At 40.1% G+C, this 18,894-nt stretch overlaps 1 protein-coding gene and 1 long non-coding RNA gene across 4 annotated transcripts in view; one reads left to right on the top strand and one right to left on the bottom strand.

Annotated features, from left to right (window-relative positions):
• Nucleotides 1-4,024: 4,024 nt before the first annotated feature.
• LOC116662004 overlaps nt 4,025-18,894 on the bottom strand; it is a 17,085-nt gene continuing 2,215 nt past the window's right edge. Inside the window, exons 2-4 of the long non-coding RNA XR_004317977.1 lie at nt 15,630-15,636; nt 11,866-11,870; nt 4,025-4,035 (exon numbers count right to left, since the gene is read on the bottom strand). This is a non-coding gene — a long non-coding RNA (uncharacterized LOC116662004). The remainder of the gene's footprint in view (nt 4,036-11,865; nt 11,871-15,629; nt 15,637-18,894) is intronic.
• The window catches only part of SLC25A14 (solute carrier family 25 member 14), a 27,586-nt gene continuing 22,184 nt past the window's right edge, over nt 13,493-18,894 (top strand). Inside the window, exons 1-2 of one of the 3 annotated variants that reach the window (XM_032475110.1) lie at nt 13,799-13,854; nt 13,985-14,234. In XM_032475110.1, the coding sequence (XP_032331001.1) occupies nt 14,160-14,234 (75 nt within the window). In that variant the 5' untranslated portion in view covers nt 13,799-13,854; nt 13,985-14,159. Of the gene's footprint in view, nt 13,855-13,984; nt 14,235-18,894 lie in introns of all 3 variants that reach the window. The other 2 variants (XM_032475111.1, XM_032475109.1) reach the window with 2 other exon arrangements.

Below are 18,894 nucleotides of genomic sequence, written 5' to 3'. Positions count from 1 at the left end.
CTATTAAATGAGTTGTAGTTTGCATACCATAAAATTAACCTTATTAAAGTGTACAATTCAATGGTTTTTAGTATATTCAAAATAATGTGCAGCTATCAGCAATATAATGCCAGCACATCTTTATCACTCTGTAAAGCAAACCCATATCCATTAAGCAGACAGTCACTAACCTCCTTTTCTACCTCAGCCATAAACAACCACCATTCTACTTGATGTCTCTATAGATTGGCCTATTCTGAAAATTTCATATAAATGGAATCACACAATATATAGCCTTTTGTGTCTGGCTTATTGACAAAGCATAAGGTTTTCCAGGTTCATCCATGTGGCACCATGCAGTGGTACTTCATTCTTTTTTATGACTGTATAATATTGTATTGTTAAATTGTAGTGGTATCACATTGTGGTTGTGATGTGTGTTTCCCTAATGACTAATGATGTTGAGCATCTTTTCATATGCATATTGGCCATTCACATGTCTTTACCATAGTTGATTATAGTATATTTTCATCACTTCAAGAAGAAACTCCTTGTACTTTAATTATCATCACCCTCACCCCATGTTCTTTCAGCCCTAATTAAACACAAGCTACTTGCTGTCTCTATAAATTTTTCTATTCTGGATATTTCATACAAATGTAATCATACAATATATGGCCCTTTGGGTCTGGCTTCTTTCCCTTAGCAAAATGTATCCAGGGTACCTCCATGTGGTAGCACAGAGCAGTAGTTAATTTCCTTTTATGGCTGTATACTATTTTATTTTATGAGTTTATCTCACTTGCTTATCCATTCGTCAGCTGATGGATATCTGGGTTGCATCTACTTTTTCTGTATTAAGAATAATGCTGCTATGATCATTCATAGATAAGTTATTGTGTAAATATATATTTTTAATTCTTTGGGGTATATACCTCGAAGTGGGTTGTTTGGTCAAATGGTAACTCTATAACTTTATGAGGAACTGCCAAACGTCTTCCACAGGTACTGTTCCATTTTATATTCCCACCCACAATATATATGATGGTTCCAATTTCTCTACATTTTTGCCAGCACTTATTCTTGAGGGAAATGAAAACATATCCAAATAAAAACTTGTACATGAGTAATGTTTGTAGCAGCAGTATTCACAATAGCAATAGTCATAATATCAAAAAGGTGGAATATTCATAATAGCCAAAAGGTGGAAACAACGTAGAAGTCCATCAATGGATGAAAGGCTAAACAAAATATGGTGTAATCATAAAATGGAAAATTATTCAGCCCTAAAAAGGAATGGAGTACTGATGCATGCTATAACATTGATGAAACTTGAAAACATAATGATGTACGTGAAAGAAGCCAGACACAAAAGGTCACATATTGTATGACTTGTTAAATATGAAATATCAGAACAGTCAAATGCATAAAGATAGATAGCAGATTAGTGGTTGTCAAGGCATGGGTGGAGGGGAAAATGGGGAGTGATTACTTACTGGATATGGAGTGTTCTTCTGGGATAATGAAAGGATCTGAAACTGGATGGAGGTGATGGTTGCACAACATTGTGAATGTACTAGATGCCACTGAACTGAACACTTTAAAATGGCTAATTGTATGTGATGTGAATTTTACCTTAATAAAAAACAAGAATGCCAGCAAGTTTCAGAGAAACCTTTGTATCTACCAATGTTCAGAGAGTAAATGTAAATAAAGATTTTCTTGCTGGCTGATAGAGGAGAAGAGCTGGAATGAACTGTTGATAAATGCTGAAACCTGGCTTATGATAAACTAGATTTAAATCTTGGATTTTAGTTCAATAATAATTGACATGTGGTGAACTGAAGGGTTTGATTGTTATTAAACTAATTTTTTTCATATTGTTTCCCCTAGTCCCAAGTGGACAGAACTATTATAGGAAATTCACTGGTGAGAATAACAAAATGTGTCATTAAAAGTCATTAAAAATGACACACACAAATACTATATTACAGCATAAATTATTTTCTGTTATAATGTCAAATGATTGACAGATTTCACTCCAGCCCCCATTTTTCGAGGGTCTACTTTGTTGTATGTTGTAGAAAGGTGCCTGGCAGCTGCAACCCTCATGGAATTTGCAGTCTAGCGAGGAAAAGAAAGTACAAAATAAAACATCATGGGCCATAATAGATACGAAAAATTCTACCAGTCAGTTCCCCCACAGGAGGCACCATGACTGAGAATTTGGGCAGATAGCTATTTCTCCCTCTAAATCAGTTGTTATTCGAAGGCTGAAAAGTTGGATTCTGGTGGGAGGAAATGATTGTCGACGTGAAGGGTTCAGTGAGTGTAGTGTTGGGAAACCTGAAGCCCACACTGCTTTCTAGAGTCTTAGGGAGGTTTTGCCCTTTATTCTACATTAAGCTCCGCACCGACTTTGACCAACCTAAATCTACTCCAAGTGTGGGCCAAGGTACCCTGGCCTCCCTTTGCTCACGCGCCCATCTTCAGCGCCAAGCGCAGCGCAGCCTCCCCAGGCCTGTGTCGCCAGCATCCAGCGCGTCTGGCTAGGGGACGGCAGCCATCAATGGCCTGAGCAGCGTATCCAGATGCGTCCGCAGCAGCATCTCCTGGCTCCAATCAGGGCGGAGGAAGGAGCGAGAAGAGCGGAAGGCAGGAGGCGCCACGGTGCCTTTGGCCCTGCGCTCCCCAGGGAGCCTGCATTCCTCTCCGTCTGCCCGGCCTTCCGCCACTGAGAGCTTTGTCCTCCCGCTGCGCAGTGTCCCCCTCACCCAGATTCCCGCCTGCTCTTTGGCGCCCCCCGCCTCTCAGCCACCCGCGGGCCCCGCCTTCCTCCGCACAGGTGGCGCCTGCGAGCCAGGGACTAAGGGGTTAATTAGGGGCTCTTCGAGGCATAGGGGGCGCGCCAGAGCTGGAGCTGGGGCCAAGCCAGTGCTGACACCACCCCAAAGAAAAAATGTCTGTCAGAGGCGATCCCCCAAGTCTATTCTGGGGGACGGCCACCTCGTCCCGGGAGGAAGGGGCGGCCAGGACCGAGAGCCGCTTCCCACGCCGGGACCCAGAGCCCGTGCGGGGCAAAGTGAACCGAGACGCTCTCCCCACCAAAGGAACTTGAATCCCGTGGGGCGGTCGGCAATTTCGGGCGGGCGGCGGGGAGAGGAGTACCCTTGGCTCGCGCCCCAACTCCTGCACTCCTCGGTAGCGCGCCGAGCCCTTAGTCCGCTCTACACTGGGGAGCCGAGCGGGGCGCGAGTCCCGGATCGCGAGCCCGCGGGAGGCTCGCTGGGCTGGGGCGGGCGCCTGGGCTCCGGGGCACGTGGGAGAGCGCGCGGCTTTTACCCAGCGAATCTCACAGTCTCCGCTGGTCCGGGGCTGGTCGGCTGCGGGCTGGACCGCAAAAGTGGTAGGAGGTCAAGCCAAGGGAGGAGGATGCCAGACGACAGCGAGACTTTTTTTTTTTTTTTAAACAGCGCTCCTTGGACCTGCTTTCCCACCCCAGGATTCTACTGGGGACATCTGGCGGGCGCTCGGACCCGGCGCTGCCAGAGGCGCGTTCCCTGCAGCTTGTCAAATCTGTCTTTGCGGGGCGAGCCTGTCACTTTACATCTCTCCTCGCTGCAGCCGCCGCCCTGCTGGCGGGATGCCTAATTGACCCTGGGCTCTCCCGCCTCCTGCCCGCACCACTTTGGGAACCAGTATGGGACACTGGAAGTCAGCCCGGCGCCCCCAAACTTCTTCCTCCTTCCCAACACCCCTGTCCTATCTGCCCACTCCCCAGTTTGGCTTCGGTGGTCTCTCATCCGAACCTCTTTCCCCAGTCTTAGGACCTGCTGGAAGTGGTCCTAAGATGAATCCCAGCAACAGTGCTATAGGGACCAATAAAGAGCTGAGCGACCTGCTGGACTTGAGTGCGGTTTGAGAACTTGCCGCAGCATCTTGGAGTGCTGCCGAGGTTTACAAAAAAAGAAAGGAAAGACAAAGAAAAAGGCGATGTGGAGATTAGGCAGTTTGACCTCTCTGTTTTGTGCACTAGTTCTCGGGGCTGGAGTCCAGCTTCCTCGACTTGGACATCTGAATTTTGATGTAATGTCTAGACTTGCAGATTTAAAACTTGAATGCCAAAGGGATCATTTGATTTAACCAGTTAAAAGGAGAACAGTGTAGTCGTGAATCACTCTCTGACCCTGATGTTTATTAGGAATTTAGGTATTTGGGATCTTATATGAAAAAAGTTACATTAATTTTTCTTCAAAATAGCCCTTTCCATTTTCTTCTCTAGAATCAGATTAATGTAGTTTATGACACCTGAAAGATGTCAGTTATAAGAAAGCCAGTACAAGGCTAGAATCTCCAGCCGTTTGAACTGGGCACCTTTATTTTAAGGCTGTTTTGGCTTTTTTTTTTTTTTTGACATGGGGACTAATTTAAGAACTTTAAAAAAAATCAGCTGAAACTAAAGGGCCACAGCCCTTTTAACGGGTTGAATTTTGTTGTTAACTGCTGGGTAGGAGGCAGGACCAACACCTGTTCTATGGAACTGTGATGTACCGTTTGTGGTAGTGTCATTGGACACACTTTTAACTGCATGTGTGTGAATGTAGAGTAAATGTAGTGAGATTCACTTCGTTCCAAAATGATGATCAGAGACAAAAATGTACAATTTAAACTTAATAATCTTAAAATCTCTCATGTAAGTGACTGGTGTTTCAAAACAACATAACCAACATTTCCAAATAGTGTTCAGAAATAGCATCATGCAATGTATTTGCCATATATTTGTGGACTACTATTTAAAGTGTTAATGAAACAAATGCTATAAATGAATAGAAGTTTAGATTTAAAGTTAAATGAGTTCTTATTCCTACAGTAGTGCTCTCTTTAAGTTTACTTTCTGTGTATGTATAACTTATCTCCATTACTAAACACTTATCCAATTTATGTACTTTGTTTTTCTAAGTTTTAAAACTCATGATTTAATAAACATTCCAGAAGCAAGGTCCGTTTTATCTCATAAGGAGGGTGTGAGAATTACTTAGAGGAAACTTCATAAATTGTTTTAGCACAATATCTGAAATTTATTAAGCACTCTATAAGCATTCATTCCTCTTTTTACTTCTGTTCCCATGAAAAGTTGCAAATTGATTTTGCTACCAAACCATGTTAGGAACTCTTACAAGTCTTGGATGCTCCTTAGAGAGGCAGCTGTTTAGAATTCCTACAGTTTGTCCTGAGCAGGATGATAGACCTGTTACTGTTGTTAAATGCTCAACAAGAGGTTCTGTAAGTCAGGAAAATTAAATTCTGTTTATAAAATTGGAGTCATTGGAGAAACTCATTACATTAAAAAAAATCTTTGGTTTTGGAAATAATTGGGAAGAAGACTCGGGCAACCCAGATTTTTATGACAATGGAGATTCTTAGAGGAGAGGATGATTCAGTTTCTCAAATCTTTTAAAAAGGAACAGAAAATATTTACCTCATAGGATAGTTATGAGACCTAAATGGTGTATGTATGTTGAGCTTGTCATGCTCAATAAATTCTAGTTCCTTTTGTGACGTACCTTTGTTTTCATATATTCTAATATTTTTAATGTTGAGAGTAACAAGCTTGAAGTGATTTCCCTCAACTGAACTGATATATTGAACTGATATTTATGATATATATCCAATGTTAATATAACTGTAAGAATTATTTTAGTGAGGTTATGTCATAATGTGCAAATTTTTTGCATGGAGTAGAGCATTTTCTTGGTGTTTAGGATAGCTAGTTTTTTAGAGATTATGCAGTAATGTACCAGCTTTTCTGAACCAAATATCTTCTCTGCATTGGTGATACTACTATATCTCATTGGGTCTTCTTTTCTGATTCCTTGCTGTGCAAATACTGTTCTTAATTTCCCACCAATCCTGTCTCCCTCCCTTAGATTACTTTTCCTGAGTATCTTTCTTCCCACTTTAGAGTCTTGTACTCTTCTCTTGGATGTCTGTACTCTGGTTCCTGGAAATCCACCCTCACTACTCATTTCATTCATGAGATGTTTATTGAGATTCTGCTGTATTCTAGTCACTGGAACTAACTAGGCAAAACAAAAATGATTAGTCCATATTCCCTGGACAGAAGGAGTGCTCAGTCTCGTGGGGAAGACAGGTTATTGCACTGTATGATAATGAGTGCTATAATACGGACAGCCCATGGAGTAGTGGAAACACAGAAATAGAAGCAACACTTGTGTATGAAACCTTCAAGGCATCTACCATACCAAATGAAAATAACAATCTGTTGTGTAATATAAAGAGCAGAGGATTTATGCCTGGAGACATCTCTCATTAGACAAATGGTCTTGGTCAAGTGAGTTACTCTCTCTGAAATCAGATTCCTCACGTGTAAAGTAAAAATTTTGAACAAGATCATGATTTCCAAAGTGTGTTTCATAGAATATTATTAATGTGCAAATAAAGAGCTTCATGGTCATATACATTTGAGTATTACTGAGTTGAACAAAATTAAACAGATCTGTTTATTGTTGAATTTCTCAGCTTTTAACTGGATATTGTAAATTCTAAATCTTTAAGAAAGGAATATAATTATTCACTTTTTTTTACACCATAGATTCCTTCTGTATCAGTTAGAAACTAACTGTTACATAACAGTTTCAAGAAATATTTTGACACTTACCTTTAGATCTATGATTCATTGCGAGTTTATTTTTATAAATGGCATGAAATAAGAGTCAAACTTGATTTTTTTTTTTTGCATAAGGTTATCCAATTTTGACAGCATCATTTGTTGAAAATATTATCCTTGTCACCTTGGTCGAAAATCAGTTGACCATATATGTATGGGTGAACTTCTGTTCCATTGATCTGCGTGTATATCCTTCTGGCAATACTATTGTGTCTTGCTTAGTGTACCTTTGTGATAAATCTTGAAATCAGGTAGTGTCAGTCTTTTAACTTTGACATTCTTTTTGAAAACTGTTTTCTCTATTCTAGGTTTGCATATCAATTATGAATTTTAGAATCAGCTTGACATTTGTATATATTGTAAAATGTTCACCACATTAAGTCTAGTTATCTGTGTTTTCATTTTCATTCAGTTCAAAGTGCCTTTTGATGTCTTTCTTGACCCATGTGTTATTTAGAAGTGTGTTATTCGGGTTCCAAATATTTGGGGGATTTTCCAGAAATCTTTCTTTTATTGATGTAACTTAAACTAATGAAGTAAAATCTTATTTAGTTTTATTGTGTTCAGAGAACATACTTTGTGTAATTTTAATACTCTTAAATGTGTTCTGAGTTGTTTTATGGCCCAGAAAATGGTCTATTTTGGTAAATGTTCCATGGCCATGAAAAGAATGTATATTCTGTTGTTGGTTGGAGTGTTTTATAAAAGCCAATTAGGTCAAGTTGACATATAGTGTTAAGTCTTCTATAGCCTTACTGACTTTCTGTCCACTTACACTGTCAATTATTGACAGGTGTGTTGAAATCGCTGTGCATTTTTATTTATTTTTCATTTCAATTCTATCAGTTTTTGCTTCATGTCTTTTGAAGTTCTGTTACTAGATGTTTAGTATTATATGTCCTCTTGTAAAATTCATCCCCCTTTTTATAATCACATAATGTCCCTGGTAATACACACTTTTTAATTGGATATATTAAATTTTGTTGAATTGTGAGTGTTCTTTTTCTAGATACTAACCTGTTATCAGATATATGATTTGCAGGTATTTTCTCTCTCCCTCTTTTTAAAACAATTTTTGGTAGTGTCCTCTGAGGCACAATTTTAAAAAATTCTGATGACGTTCAGTTTATCTAAATTTTTTTTTATTGTTTGCTGCTCCTAATAGTTCCTTATTATTGTTTTGCTGTCTGGAGGATCTGTGGTAATATCCCCTCTCTCATTTCTGACATTGGTAGTTTATGGCTTCTCTTTTTTTTTTCTGATCAGACTGGATACAGGTTTATATGTATTATTGATCTTCTCAAAGAACCAGCTTTTGGTTCATTGATTTTTCTCTATTTTTTCCTGTTCTCTTTTTCACTGATTTCTGCCGTTACCTTTATTATTTCCCTTCTGCTTATTCTGCATTTAATTTGTTCTTATTTTTCTAGGTCCCTAAGATCAAAGCTAGGGTCATTGGTTTGAGGCCTTTCCTCCTTTCGTATATAGAGATTTCGTGCTATAAATTCCCTTCTGAGTACTGCTTGAGCTTTAGTTATGTTGTGTTTTCACTTTTCATTTAGTTCAAAATATTTTCTATTTTCCCTTTTGATTTCTTGTAGCAGTGAACTCCAGGGCCATGTGTGGAATATCTATGCCCAGTAAAGCCCATTTTGAGTCTCAGGGTCTTAGGCACAGATGGGAGGGCTGGTCACATATGCACATCTTGTTAACAACTGGCCATGACCAGAAAACTCAGGACCCCAACATTCTTGTTGACTCCAACAATGAAAACAGGTTCACATCATCAGTCTTGATATTTGTACAAAGCAACCCTAACAAGATAGTACAACAATGTGTGTTACTCCAGGTGTACACAACAAAATCATCAATCCATTGATGATAAAAAGAATACTGTGACAGACACATTCTTAAGGGCTGGCTAAGGGTCAGTCATAGTTCTCTTGGACACATGCAAGGAGTAAGTCACCGAGCCTGCTGTGTGAACTCTTTCCTCATAACACCCAAACATGAGATTTCCCTATTGCTGTCTCCTGCCAACTTGAGGTACAGGTCTCAGTGATGGAGCAGTGAAGGATGGTTAGGGATTAGGCACCATTTGGCCTATAATCACATATAACCAGGAGCCATCTATTTTGATGGAAATTACTCTCTTTTTCATTTAAAAATGTGAATAGATACCCCTGCTTTTCATAGGCTTGCTTTTTCCAGATTATGTCAGCTTTCCCAGACTCTTAGAATAAAATACAAAGTCTTTACCATGATATTACAGCCCTACCTGATCTCCCCAACCCTCGCTACCTTTCTGACCTCATCTCCAACTGCTGTCCCCCTTCATCCCTCTGCTCCAGCCACCCTGCCTTTGCTGTTGCTGCTCTCTTTGCCTGGAATGTTCTCAGAGATCCCTCTGACTCACTCCCTCACCTCTTTAATGTTTCTCTCAAGTATCACCTCATGAAGGAGGCCTTCCTGACCCTTTAATCTGAAACAGCAACTGCTGCCATTCTCTCTCCTTTTCCTGCTTCATTCTTCTTCACATTTGACAATATGTCATCAACCTGAATATGTCTTCCTTTTTGCCTGCCCCTCCCCTATCCAGACTGTGTGCTCCGTGGGGGCCTGGACTGTCTCTAGCTCACTGCTGTCTCTAGTAGCACGGTGCCTGGCACACGATGGGTGCTCCATAGGGGCCTATCAGTGAATGAATGAATGACCATGATCTAGATACAGACACCTATACATACATAGATAGATGTGTGTGTGTGTATGTGTGTGTGTGTGTGTGTGTGTGTATATATATATATATATATATATATATACACACATATGTGTGTGTAGATAGATAAATAGATAGAGACAGATATAGAGAAGGAAGGTTTTTGGGAACACTGTAAGATTCTTTCATCTCAGCTCCAGACTGTAGAGGAAAAATGCTCAACTAAATTCTTAATTTTTCTTTCAGGATTGAAGTATGCAAATGTATCTAATATCATAACATTTCTTTTATAAATTTTATAGATGATTTTGGTTTCTTTCTTTCTTTGCTGATTAGAATGAACACTTCTGTAAAAGAAACTGAACAACGCAGAAAGGACTATAGTAGACCGTGAAAGCCCTCTGGACTGGAGGCGAGGGAGAGGGAGGGGAGCGAGGCGGGGAGAGCATCCTGGGCTCTGTGTCGGGGTGGGCCGGGGAAGCCGGGGAACCGCGGCTGCATTAGAGCAGCTGAGTCCACAGGCTTATCAAAATGTCCCCACAGATAAACTGGCCACATCAGACTGTCTTGCTTTGCTGTTTATATCTTTTGCCTGTTTTTCTAGGAAAATACCTTTAAGTGTTTGTATTTTTTAAGTTACGAAGCTCGTTGTGTATTAAAGAGCCTTTTGCCTGTTAACTTTGTTACAATTTTACCCCCAAACTGACGTGAGGCCACCCTGCAGGAACATGTGACAGGAATATGCAAATCACAGGAATGCTAGGGTAAGCATATGTGTATGCATAGAAAGATGCCTAGTCCAGGATGAGGTGCTCCACACTGTTAAGAGTGGTAGTTTTTGGATGATTGTATTTTGGGTAATTTTTACCTTCTTCTTTCCACTTTTGTGTATGCTTTAAATGTCTTATAATGACTATGAAGTTTTTTTTATAGCCAGAAAAAAGAATCTATTGTATTTTTGAAAAATAAGTATAGTTTTCATCACAGAAAATAATAATCCCACTACATTCTGTGTTGATAAAACCACACCTTAGCCTCTTGTCTCCTGCCCCGGAAGAAGCAAGTGGCCACATTGTGAACTGCCTATGGAGAGGACCACATCTCGGGAAACTGGGGACAGCTTCAGAGGCTGAGAGTGGCCTCTGGCCAACAGCCAGCGAGACACTGAAGCCTTTGTGGTACAGCTACATGGAAGTGAATTCTGCAACACCTTGAGTGAGGTTGTAAGTGAATTCTTCTCTAGTCAAGCCTCAAGATAAAAACACAATCTGGCTGACACATTGATTGCAGCCTTGTGAGACCCAGAGCCCAGGACCCATTTTAAGTCATGCCTGGACTCCTGACCTGCAGAAACTGGGAGGCAGTAAATGTGTGGTGTTTTAAGCTGCAAATGTGTGGCAATGTTTCTTATGCAGTGTTAGAAAACTAATACATCCTTCCACCAGCTGTGTATGAGAATTTGAGATACTCTCCACCAAACCCCTTGTATTGACAGTCCTTTTTACTTTGGCCATGCTGGTGGGTATGTGTTGTGATTCTAATTTTAATTTTTTAGATGACAAATAATTTTGAGCACTTTTTCGTATGCTTATTGGTCATTTGGATATACTTTTTCGTGAAGTGCCTTTCAAGTATTTTTCCCATTAAAAAATGAGTTGCCTATCTTTTTGACTGCTGAATGTAGGAATTCTTTCTTTATACTGGATATGAGATTTTTGTAGGATACGTGGATTAAAAATCTCCTCTCCCACCCTGGAACTTGCATTTTCACTCTCTTAATTGTGTCTTTTAATGAAAATAAAAATGTTCTCAGTTTTATTTTTTTATTTATTTGTCCCCCCCCCAGTTTTATTGAGATATATTTGACATAATGTTGTATTAGTGACGTGAACTTCACCTTAATAAAAAAGGCCTTCTGACTCTAAATACAATGATCTTTTCATTCTCTAAGACTAGATGTTTCTCTTGGGAGAGTAGAAAGAGGAAAGAACGTTTTAGTTCAACATAAGTGAGAATTTTCTAACAGAGTTATCAAATAGTGTAATGGGCTGACTTGTGATCTATACTTATACTGGAAGGATTTTAGCAGAGATTAGACAAATGTCTGTAATGAGTATTATAGAAGGGACCTCTAAATCTCCTTCCAGCTTGAAGATTCAAGGACTCTATTCTCTTGAATACGTTATCTTTTGGAGAGATCAGAATTTGAGCATAACAAAAGACAGAGTATAATCAAATACAGGTCTGTGTGGTAGAGACTACAAATAGAAGGTGATTGAAAAGTAAAATGGTTGAATATATATGTGTATAACCGAATCATTATGCTGTACACCAGAAATTAACACATCATTGTAAATCAACTATACTTTATTTAAAAAAATAAAAGTAAAATGGCCAATCTTGATAAACTAGATTTTTTTATCTTATAGTTTTAGAACAATGTTGGAAACAAACTAAGCAAACTGTAAATGTGTTAAATAACACGTGCTATGTGTTTTTAATGTTTTTTCTACAAATTATATTTTAAAATTCATCTATTGTAGAACTTGCAAAATAAGTCATTTGAAAGCACAGCTCCTTTCAACAAAGTCTACCTAGGTGGTTGGTGAGATTAGCTTGTGGTGGCAGTGGCTTAGGAGGCAAAATTGCAGTGCACTCTTGTAGAAATTTTAAGATAGTGATTTGCTCACATAGAAGGCCATAATTCTACAAGGTTTGGCAATCTGGATGTGAGGGACAGTCCCAGGCCACAGCCACAGCTGGACATACAGTTTATGTCACTGGAGAGAGTGTAGTCCTTCCAAATAAGCAAGACTCTAAGCTACAACCCCCTTAGTCTGGCTGGAAGGGAGTACTTTGCTGAGCTGTAAATTGAAGGGTATTCACATTTTGGAATGCATGTACAGGTTTCTCACATTATCTCTGTTTTTGGTACGGAAGTTTCTGAAGGTAACAATATAGTATTGTGGTTAAATGTCTGGGCTCTGAAGTCAGAGCTGAACTTGAATCCCAGTTTTGCCACTTACCAAGTTACTCTCTTAACTTCTTAAGACCTCAGTTTTCTCATATGTCAAAAAGGGGAAATACAAGATTTGCAGGTACTGACTACTATATATAAAATAGATAAACAATGCATTTATACTGTATAGCACAGGGAACTATGTAGCAGCCTATAATGAAAATGAATGTATGTATGACTGAAACATGCTGTACACCAGAAATTGACACAACATTGTAAACTTCAAAAAAAAAAAAAAAACAAAAACAAAAACAAAACAGTGCTACAGCGCCTGTCTCATAGAGTAGTTGTGCGCACATGAAGCTCCGGACACCCTTGGTAAGTATTCCATAACGTCAGCTAACATTATTTGTGCCGCCTGAAGAAATTTTTTAATGGGGGAAAAAACTAAGATGTGAACTAAAATGGGAAAGATCCTTTCGGAACAAAGGTATTCCGAGCATTAATTCATTTAACGAATAATCATTTAGGGCCGTATGCTTTGCATTGAGTTACTTTTACTTATACTCAACATATAAACCATAATAGTCTGTATTCTTGCGTGATTACGGAAACTTCACGCGAGAGGCTTAAAAATTACGTGTAGCCCATTGGCTAAAGTAATCACCCAGGGTGCTTTTCAGTTATCCTTTCCGGCTCTCCGCTCTCGGGGGCTAGAGCTGGAAGCCGGGCACCGGGCCCTCTCGTCATTTGCTGGCTGATTGTGAGGTACAGATTAACTCAGACCCCCTAGTTGGTATTTCTACTCTTCAGATTGTTTATCTGCAACTTTCTATGGTCCCCTTTTCTGTTTCCAACTTGGTTTTTCTCAACCGTGTGCTTTCAGCGTCTGGCGCCCAGGAGGGGCTGAGGTTTATTTGCTTACAATCAAAGATCAGTCTTTTTTTTTTACCCCCTTGAGCTCAGACACCTCTGGAAATACTACTGCTCACCGTCTTTCCCTCATTTTCCCACTTTTAAGTCCTTTGGCACCCCCCCCACTTTCCCTCCCTTTTGGTGCTTATCGCGCACGCGCCCCGCTCCGCCCCTTCACTCCGCTGGCCCCGCCCCTCTCCCCCCGCCCCCTCCTTACCCTAGCCGTGGTACGCGTGAGATGGGGGTTGACGCGGTGACGGGGCGACATCTCTGCGCCCGCGTTAGCTGCAGAAGCGGCCAGATTCTCACACCTTAGCTCCCTCTCCCTGCCCTCCCTAAAGTCAGGTTGCCCCCTCTGGGCCTTTGAGCCTGCAGCCCGCCTGACTCCCGTGTTAGGACCCCCATTGTTTCCGCCTCTTATTTCGCGCCTTCTTTTTTAGGCTTGAAGGGGGCGGGGTTGGAATGTCTGCGCCACCACCGTTGCCGAGGCGACGACTTGGTTACTTCCGTTGGTCTCAATGCTTCCGGGTTGGCGCTGCGGTGTTGTTTCCGAAAGTGGGAGCCTCGGCTTCCCAGTCGTCCGATGAGCCTGAGCAGGTGAGGGGGAGCTCCTGGACTTCCAGGCTGGGGAGCGGGGCTGGGCCGCGCCAGGCCGCGCGGGGCCGGGCTGGCCTGGTTCCCGGCCTGGGAGGGGCTTAACGGTCCTTTGGTCTCTCTCTCCCCTCAGCTGAGTCCCTTCCCTGTCTTTCACTCTTCTGGCATCGGTGGTTTTACTTCTTCTTCGATTGAACCCTGCTTCCTCGACCCCCCTGGGAGGCCGCCTCCTTCAGGCGCCTCCCTTCTCTCCACGAACTCGCTCTGACAGCTGAGGAACTGGCAAGATCCTGCTACCCAGAGGGTGAATGGGTATCTTTCCCGGAATAATCCTAATTTTTCTAAGGGTGAAGTTTGCAACGGCGGCCGTGATTGTAAGCGGAGTAAGCAAACACCTCCATTGTATTAGTGTGAGGGATGCTGTTGAAAGATGCTCCCCATTCAGTTTCTAGCCCCTGCCACTCCTTGAGGTCAAGGCCTTGAAGGCATCTATTAAAATGCAGTTCAGCTAACTAATTGGGATGACAGCCATTATCAACATGAATTAGTTTATCAGACAAGGTAACAGAGGGGACATTTGTAGTTTTCTGTCAGTGTTTCCTCTTTTTTTTTTTCTCAGGTTAGGGATTCTTAGAGTCATCATGAACTCTTCCTTCGCCTTCACTCCCTACATCATCAAGTTCCTTTGTATCTCCATTTTAGAAGTTTATCTCTAATCTCGCTGCCAACAAACATCTTGTCTGCTTTACTTCACATCATCCTAAGCTACTTTCCCTGCCTCTCCCTATTGTAATTCACTGCTGCTGCAGATCTAGCAAGTTAACTAAATGTGGTGGATTTCCCCAAGTCACTTTCCTATTGAGAAATTTACAGTATCCCTCCCACCCTGCCACACACACTTTGGTTTCAAGCTTTTCAACTTAACGTGTTCCATGTCATACTTCTTGTCTGATATTATTTCGACCAGATACGATAATTCTCTGTTCCAGTTAGGTTGCATATTCTGTCTCAGAACAAACCACACTAATGCTTGCATCTACATGCTGTGCTTTCCCCTACATTTGTGTCTGTCCATCCTATTTTCCTCGTACCCTCTCCCTTACCTACACCTGTCCAGAGTCTACCTGCCCTCTGTCAAGTCCCACTCTAAGTTCTCTCACCTCCATAAATCTTTTCAGATTATTCCAGCCCATGTGGATTGTCTCCTTTTCCATGCTTCTCCTGCTCTTATAGTTTGTACTATATAATTTAGCACTTATTTTTTTCTAAATGAACTAGTTTGACTACTTCTACCAGATTATAAGCTCTTGAAAGGCAAATACTGTATTTCATACAACTTGTATCCCCACGCCCATCTCCTAGATTATCCAGGAAATACAAATATTGTCATGGTGTTAGAGCATATGTTATGTGTGTGGTTTTTTTTGACGTGACATTTATACCCATAGCACATTACAGATTTGGGCATTTAGTGCCTTCGATAAACATTTGTTTGAGTCTCCATTATTACCTTCTGAATCTGAGAATCTCTAATGTGTACTCTTTCTTAAAGGAGAAAGCAAGAAAGGCACCTAGATTTTTCTGACCAGATCTTTGGAGTAGTGTAACAGGGTTATGTAACTTGTATTCTGGGACGTTCTTCTCGCTGTTTAGGCTATCAGATTTTCCCTAGTCAGACTTCAAAATACATGCCTGCATTTTGAAGACATTTTTCATTGGCTTCTTTATACAATAAAAATATTTAAGGTACTGTATTTCTATTTTAACTCAGATATGACTTCTCTTCTTTTACCCATATCTGGGGATAGCCCCAACAAATCATAAATCATTTTTAGGGTGCCTGGGGTATTTTACACAAGTAATTTTCTGCAATAGAAGCCAGGGAAGAGAATTAGTATGGAGAGAACCTCTGAGAATCAGCGAAGTGTTATGTACAGAGTGTCTAGCACTGGTCAGGTCCATCAAGTTAACTGTCTGATTTTCCCTGTAACCTTTTACATACAGGCTGTATACATAGATAAAAGACATCAAACTGGAACCAACCAGGCATTTAGTGGATGTGAACCCAATTCTGCAAAATATGCTAGGAGTTATAAAAAGTAATGTGAGGCATAGTATCTGCCTTCAGGGATCTTACCTAGTTAAGAGAGATAACATGGAGGCAATGAGAAGATAAACCTCATGCTAGCCATTATTTGTATGCCTGAGATTTAAGGTATAGAAGACATAAATAAAGGCTAAAAGACCATTACACAGCTGTAGAATAGGTATGACATAACATGCATGTGTATATACAGCCTTATGTAAAAGACTTGCAGATATTAGCTGACATTTTAAAGATTCAGTAGTGTGAGATGGCCCCCACAAAAGAAACTGCAGTTTTCAGTTGTAGTAATTGAAGTATAATACAGAGAATGACAAAAATGAACATAAATATTTAACTTAAAGAAGATAAGATGTAGGAGAACGTGATAGCTGTCTTTAAATATTTGATGGAGTCCCTTAGGGAAAGAGAATAAATTGTTCAATATTACCTTCAAAATATGGGTGAGAACTAGAGGAAGGCATACTTTTTGGTTCAGTATGAGGTAGGAATATCTAAAATCAGACTTAATCAAAGATGATACAGGACTTCATAACAAACAAGATTCTTTCCTAACATTAGAGGGAAAGGGATTTTACTGTTAGATGGAAATAGGGGTTGAACTCAGCCAGTGGTCCCCAGACTTCTAGATTTCATGGGCCGATAAAATTTAAGTGAAAGTGTGGGGACAGGGCACAAATTAGGGTAGCCAATCTTATTTTGCCAAATAAGAACACTGAACAGAATCAACTATCAACTACTATTATCATTCCATACAAGAAAGGTGATTTTTAAAAAATGCTCCAAGAGTAGGAAGAACATGATCTTCTAATGGTTCTTTAAATTAAATACATCTAGCTGAGAAAAAGGTACTAGGTACCCTTATTTTCTTCATTTCAACTCAGAATTGTGAAAATTTCATTAAGGAACTACTGGGCTAACTGATCTAAGATTGTGACTGATCTTTCTGCTCCCTACTGTGGCTTTGCCCCCTGCCTTTAACTGCTTATTATTGCTCCCTGAACCCTGAGCACATCTTTATTAAAAGCCTGGTTAGCACGTAGGAAAGTCAGGCTTCTGTACTGAAAGGAGTCGAAAGAAGTTGCAAAGAGAAAGCTTTGGAGAGAAGCATAGCAGCCATTTGAAATGTTTCACTATTTGGGGAATGCTCTAAATTGGTGAATGGAGAGGGCTTTTTTAAAAACTGAAGTATAGTTGATTTACAGTGCTGTGTTAGTTTCTGGTGTACAGCATAGTGATTCATTATACATATATATATTCTTTTTCACATTCTTTTTCATTATAGGTTATTACAAGATATTGAATATAGTTCCCTGTGCTATACAGTAGGACCTTGTTGTTTGTCTATTTTATATGTAGTAGTTTATATCTGCTGATCCCAAACTCCTAATTTATCCCTCCCCTCCCCTTTTCCCCTTTGGTAACCGTAAGTTTGTTTTCAATGTCTATGAGTCTGTTTCTGTTTTGTAAATAACTACATTTATCATTTTTTAGCTGCCACATATAAGTGATATCATATGACACTTGTCTTTCTCTGTCTGACTTCACTTAGTATGATAATCTCTAGGTCCATCCATGTTGCTGCAAATGGCATTATTTTATTATTTTTTTATGGCTGAGTAGTATTTCGTTATATATATTATATATTCCATTTATATATATATATATGTATGTATGTATGTATGTATGTATGTATATATATATATATACCACAGCTTCTTTATCGAGTCATCGTTGATGGACATTTAGGTTGCTTCCATGTCTTGACTATTGTAAATAGTGCTGCTATGAACATTGGGGTGCATGTATCTTTTTGAATTAGAGTTTTCTCTGGATATATGCCCAGGAGTGGGATTACTGGATCATATGGTAACTGTTTTTAGTTTTCAAGGACTCTCCATACTGTTTTCCATAGTGGCTGCACCAAACTTCATTCCCACCAACAGTGTAGGAGGATTCCCTTTTCTCCATACCCATGGAGAGGGCATTTCCCCCCCAACAAACTTAGAGAAGGGATATGCTGTGGTCCTTGTTTTCCATGCCTACCCTCTCACCGTGTGTGTCATATTTTACTATCAATTGTAATCTTAAAATGAGGGCATAGGTGAAAATGATGATGAGGTAGTATTTAGTACTCAAGACTCCTATTTCAAGCTGCAGCTGATAATTGAAGTGCTTATTCCTACTTTGCTTTTTAGAATTCTCTTCAACAATTTTCCTCCAAAGGAGCTATCTACTGCAGACTATGTCAGATGGACTGACTGATCACACTATGCTGGAAAGGGTCCATAATTATTTTTGTGGCCTCTAACTAAAACATTGGTCTGCATGTTTGATGTCCTTTCTGGAAAATTGTTCTCTGCTTAGTTACAGAGAATTCCTTATGTGGAAGCAAAGCAGAATTTTGTCTCCCTTAAAAAGAGACTGATTCAATGATATTAACCCCAGACTGGGCAGTGGGGGAGGTGGGCAGTAAGTATTATCTGTTAAAATGTAAATTTGACTACTTAACTTTTCAAAATATAATAATAGCTATTAGTTGTTGGACTAAGTGCCAGATACTTTTCTAAGTGTTTTACATGTATTATTTAATTTTCACAACAACCCTTAGTATAATATTTATTAACCCATTTTACAGTTCAGAAGACCCAGGGACAGAGTGGTTAAATAACTTGCCCAAGCTCATAGAACTAGTAAGTGGTGGTATCAGGATTTAAACCTAGGCAACCTGACTTTAGAGTCGTCATTCCTGACCATAAACCACTTGAAGTTGCTTTTGAAATTCAATAGTATACATACCATGAAGAACTGAAAAAGGAATATTTAAAAGAAATCTGAGAGTCCATCCTGAGAAAAGAGATTGCTTCCAGCTGGACTAGGATTTAGTAGGCAGTGCTTAGAGCAGTAGTTCTTAAAGTGTGGGTGTTATTATCATTGTT

This window comes from Camelus ferus, chromosome X (genome assembly GCF_009834535.1).
Source record: "Camelus ferus isolate YT-003-E chromosome X, BCGSAC_Cfer_1.0, whole genome shotgun sequence".
Taxonomy (NCBI): Eukaryota; Metazoa; Chordata; class Mammalia; order Artiodactyla; family Camelidae; genus Camelus; species Camelus ferus.
The sequence above is the reverse complement of the archived record's forward strand: the minus strand, read 5'-3'. Positions and strand labels throughout refer to the sequence as shown.